General features: G+C 36.1%; 1 protein-coding gene across 1 annotated transcript; it reads right to left on the reverse strand.

The window, feature by feature from the left end:
* Window positions 1–929: 929 nt before the first annotated feature.
* LOC18039903 (protein GPR107) lies at window positions 930–2,671 on the reverse strand. The gene has a single exon (XM_006428917.2). It carries the CDS (start codon window positions 2,425–2,427, stop codon window positions 1,108–1,110), a length of 1,320 nt encoding a protein of 439 aa, XP_006428980.1. The 5' UTR covers window positions 2,428–2,671; the 3' UTR covers window positions 930–1,107.
* Window positions 2,672–5,643: the final 2,972 nt, after the last annotated feature.

Genomic DNA, 5,643 nt, shown 5'->3' on the forward strand with positions numbered 1-5,643 from the left:
AAAAGATCACAGCTTACTGGTATGAGAATTGCACATCATGAAGAAAACAATGTGTGTGGACATGCCCTACTAGTAGGCTAACCTAATAACAAACAAAGTACCATTCCCATCTCCCCCAAATAGTCAAGTGATACAGGTCAACAAGGTGGTAAAAGTAATGCAAATGATAAATTAAATATCTTTGTACCCACATTTTCACTCCATATATATTAAGTTACAGCACAAAGCTTTTCTTCAGTTAGCCAACAAAAATGTGTGTAGAAGAACTTCAAAGAAGACTATTCAAAAAGAGATGTAAAAAGATCAGTTATATCAAATAATACTTATTAGGTGAAAATGTTGTTTAAACAGAGCGGTAACTTTGATGACAATTAAGATATTAACTTAATGGTGAAGGGGATGGAAGGGAAGGAAAGAAAGACAACTTCTACTCCATGACTTTGCAGATATTAAATTTGACCCATTCAATTTCAAGCATAAGAAATCACACACTTGTGCAAATGCATGCTTGTCAATTCCGATATGCTCTCATTGCCAAGTAACCATTTAGTTTTTAACGCCTATTTCATTTCAATCCATTATCACTAACAGCTCTTTGCCAATTTTTATTATCATAAACTACCACTACATCAGATGTAAAATAATATAACACACTTTATCCTCCAAACTAACTAACAAGAATAAAATCTGCATAACGTTTGAACTAACAAATAATAATACTGCATGCTTACTTTTCCAACTCAACAGCAATTAACAACAAAAATTTTGTTTGGGCATGTAATCAACCTTCTCAAGGAACAACCAGCAGAAAGCCAAGACTATTTCTGTGATCAGAATTGGTATGGATTTAATGAATAGCCACAAAATCTGAAAAGACAAATTACATGCATAAACAAGTACATTAGCACTAACTCTACTATCAAGAATTCTTTATCACCTTCATGCCACAAAAAAATTCCATTAAAAGAGTACAGACACTATATTAAAGATAAGAGTGATTATAACATAAAAAAGTAAATACCCAAAAAGAAAAATCACGGGGCATCAACAGCAGACCTAATGCTATCAGCTGTCACCCTTGCAAAGTATAGTCACAGTTTGCCAAATTCAAAGCTCAAACTCTTCATCCCTGAGAGCCTGCTCCGCAGCCTCCTCTTCCTCCTCATCAAGAACAAAATACTCATTGGTCTCCAGAGGCCTAAACATATAGAAAATCACAATATAAAATGCCAAACTCGCCAGCTCTTCAGCTGCATTGCTCACCCACTGGTACTTATAAGCAGCGATGGTCTTAAGCGCAAACACCACAATTCGCGTGAAGTACAAGTAACCAATCACAACAATGTAAAACTGCCTGAACAAAGTCAGCTTGGCCAAATTCCTCGCCGCCTTCCCGTCAGTCTTTGACGTCTCTCTCAAAGACCGAATCGACCACACGATCGGGAAAATAATCGCACAACAGCAGATAATATCCACCAACAAAAACACCTGATTCCAAGTCACCCAATCCTTAATAAACGGCCCAGTTTCACCAATCACAACTGATGCTACGTTGGCCAGAACCTGTAACGGAATCACAATCATCAACACCTTCTTCTCCCTCTCTTGCAAAAACGGCTTTAAAAACGACCACCCCGTCCCGATCAAAACGATCACCGTGAAGAGCAAAACGACACGAATAAACTGGAATATGTAAAACAAAACGTCCCATCCGTGCGGCGTCCCCGTGACTTTCACGTAATGCTTATCCTCGGCTGCGCAAATCAAGTTCAAAGCTTTCATTATGAGCAAAATCCCCATCACCAAATGAATCCGATGAACGGATCGCTTATTCGTCAAGCAAATGTAGATCCAGATTCCGAAAAAGCCGATGTACAAAACCGAGAAGAAGAAAAACAACGAAGGTAACTGAGTCAGACCGGCGGAGAGGTAATCCCGCGAACCATCCCGGTCTAAATTGTAGACTTCGGTCTTGACGTTCATGGAGACCTGAGTCTCGGGCACGCAATTGGTGAAGAAGAGGGAGTACTCATTGGGAGCGGTGACCGGGTATGATTGTTCGAAGCGAGAGTGCGGCGGCGGGGAGAGCTCGCGGAAGTTGAACAGACGGAGAATGTAATGAGAATCGAGGACACAGAAGTTAGGGTTTTGTTGGATCTCGACGAGGACTTGGAGGAGGGATTCTTCGGAGAGGAGGAAGAAGCCAAGGCGGGAAGGGTTAGGGTTAGGAGCAGCGGAGGAGGAGGCGACTGAGACGGAGCTGACGGAGATGTTGACGTGGCCGGTGTGAGTGAATCCGAATTTTTCAAAGAGGATCATCGGGCGGGAGTCGGCCGTGATTGTTAGGGATTTGATCTCGGCGGTGGAGAGGGAGAGGAGAGAGAGGAGGAGGACGGAGAGTGGGAGGAGTAAGGGTATTTTCGCCATTTTGGCCGGTGGGGTTAAGTCCGCGGGAGAATTGTTGTGAAGGCGATCTAGTGTAAAAAATGCAAGGAGGGGTGTGAGGAATTTAAGAGTTAGTTAGATTCGGACGAAAGTGCCATCGTAGGAAATTGGGATCTCAGATCTGGTTGTTGTTGGGTGGGAGAGAGATCAGAGATGTTGCGGGATTTGGGGTTAATTTTCGTGGGATGATACGATGTCGTTTTTTTCAATTCGAAGGAATTTTCATTTTTTTTTTCCCGTGATTGGTCTTGTCAGGCAGAACGGCTGGCTTTCTTGGTCTTGGTCAATGGGTCCAGCCCAGTCAATTTTGCAAAATGAAACCAACCCAACAAAAACGCTCATGTTGGTGTGGTCAATGGTGTTTACAAAAAAAATAATAATAATAAATAACAAGGAGAATAAGATTATATAAATTTTGTTAATACTTAATGATTTTAACCTTTAATCTATTTTTATTTCTTTGAAAAAATGTATTTAAATAATTACATATATTAATATAGTAATTGTTTCTATTTAACTGCCACTACGCCCCTACAATAAGTTCAATAAAAAAAAAAAATCTTTGTCTGTAAGTTTGTCATTGACAGTTTGTCAGGCCTCAAATATGCTTGAGTAGCTCCCATATTTACCTTAAAAGATTTTGAGAACAACTTTATAAATTTTTGTTCTAGTGGGGTTTCGATTAGTGCATGTGTCTTTGTCAAATTCACAAGAGATAATTCTTTTTTAACAGAGAATAGGATTTGGGCCTGATTTGTGATTTGAACTAGATATGGTCTGTGAACCTGCCTTTCTATTTAAAATTCAAAAGAGTCCACAATATTATCTAGGCATTAATCTGATCTGGATAAACTCGTGTTGAAGTTTTGACAAAGGTTGACTTGTTGGAGAGAGTTTTGTTTTTCAAACGATTAGAAATCTACTGTAAGTTGTAGTGTGGGGGCAGATTACACAAGTGAATAATGGAGAACCGAGTTTGGGATGTTGCCTCAGTATCTAATGTGGCTGTGAAACTATTACAAAGCACTCATGTGCATTAAGGTTTAAGGATGCTATTATGGAATGATTACAATCTAGGAAGTATATATATATTCTTATAGTGTTTTTGGTAGTATAAAGTTAATCAGGATAGTTAATTTAGACTTTCTTAGGTAGAATCTTTGTTCAAGAAAGAGATCATTTGTTAAAAGATGATGGTGAATGGTTCTAACGATAGTTGTTTAAAGGCTTCTAAATAGCTGACAGGTTGTTGATAATTATTTTAGGGTAGGTTGCCATAACAAGATCCCCTCGTGTGTATGGGGTGCTTTATATATAGGTTTCGAGATAAAATCTAGTTAACAAGGTTTAGAAATCTTACTCTAGGAGGTGGCATGAATTATTGTGTTATAGGGCAGGATTTTGAAGATCTTTCCCTCTTTTAAGAGTTAGAAGTAGGGTTTTCTTATCTGAGTTAGGATCTTAAGATTTACTTCCTGTTATAGTTTTTTAGCTATCAAGCATCTATCTTATAGGGGTAGGAAAAGCACCAAGCCGAAGTTAGGGTTTTAAGGAAGACTTCTACAAGGCCACATAATACTGCGTCCCAAAATTGCGATAATTTAACATCGAAAAAAATTGAAAATAAGGGCTTTCTAGTTTTATGTTGTTTTGGGCTTTCTAAGGTGATTGGTTCTCTATTAGCTCGTTCCATCAGGCACTCTCTTATAGACTAATTTGCTTTCCATAATATACAATGTCATGCACGTGCAATTGCCAATTGTTCCAAGGCCAATAAGGGTAAGCCACCGAATAATTAGATTCAATTTCTTCATTTATCTCCACGAGATAAGCTTCTTTGTCTGCATGTGCATGGATTAATTTTATTGGCTTCGATTTGATCTGCTTGAATTCCACCTGCATGTATGCTTAATTTCTTCCTAGTGCTCCACTTGAATGCATGCATGATGGATAATTAAATTGCATCTTCCTCGATTTGTTTTAATTAATTTTCTTTAATTTTTTTTCCTTTCTGATTCTTTCAAGTAGATTTCTTTTTAAATGTCTCAATTTAATTACTCTTTAATCTCAGAATATATCTAGAATACTAAAATATAAAAATTAAGATAAAAATTAACATAATAAAATATAATTTAAAAAAATAACTAAATTAAAAATTAATTAAAATTATTAGAATATTTAAGACCAAAATAAGAAAAAAGATGGAGAAATTAATTAGTAAAATATAGAAAAAAATGCACTTATAAATAATGCTAAATCTGAAACTCATGTATAATTATTGCCTGAAAAATTTAATGGAATGCACATAGAAGAGGGATATGATACAGTTAACCATATCAATGATATAGCATTATTGGGTAAGGAATTATCTTTTTAGGAAATACAATTACTTATAAAATACAAGTCTCCGCTATTTGTTAATAGTTTACCACCATCATGGGATTCGGTTTGTTACATTTTTAAATTGTTCAAGTTAAGTTTTGACTAGGAACACTTAAACGCTAACTGACCACTAGAATAAAAAAGAAAGATTCATCGAAAATGCGCAAATTTGATGATCAAAGGATTTTCTAAGCCTTCTAAGCAGTTTGAGAAACAAGAGAAAGGAAAGATGAAAAATAAGAATGTAAGTGGCCACAAAAAAATAAGAAAAATGAATGTTTGAAATCTATCCATTTTAGAACTTTCAAGAAAGATTACCTAGAAATCAGAAGGAGAGAAAAACTGAGTAAGGAATGAAAGGGTCTACTCTTATTATCGAAGGAGCTCTGATAACAGATCCTTGTTCAAATCATTGGTGGATAGAGAGGTACCCATTATATGGCAAAATCTAAAGATGGCTTCCTCACATGCAAAGAGTTAACACCAAGAGTACATTGATAATTTATGGGAAATAATACAATAAGGACGTGTTGGGTTATTAGAGTTATAAAATATGTTATGACAAATCTAATATTTTAATAAGTTATATATTTTATGCACATATTATGTCTTTATCTAAGTTAGATTAAAAAATATATGAGGTTAGGTTCAAGTATGGCAGTGTGGCTATTGGAAGAAAGCGTCGAGTCTATGTAAGAGGTGATAAAATAGACTGCATGTATTGATATTGCAATTGATAATGGTAATAAAATAATTAATTCTTCTTATGTGCTATAGTTCAAGTTTAATAAAATTCTTTCATATGTTTGACAACTT

The sequence above is a fragment of the Citrus clementina genome, unplaced genomic scaffold (genome assembly GCF_000493195.1).
Source record: "Citrus clementina cultivar Clemenules unplaced genomic scaffold, Citrus_clementina_v1.0 scaffold_6, whole genome shotgun sequence".
NCBI classification, from domain to species: domain Eukaryota; kingdom Viridiplantae; phylum Streptophyta; class Magnoliopsida; order Sapindales; family Rutaceae; genus Citrus; species Citrus x clementina.

Coding starts and splice junctions, on each gene's coding strand:
- LOC18039903 (XM_006428917.2), bottom strand. CDS start 2,427: ATGGCGAAAATACCCTTACTCCTCCCACTCTCCGTCCTCCTCCTCTCT.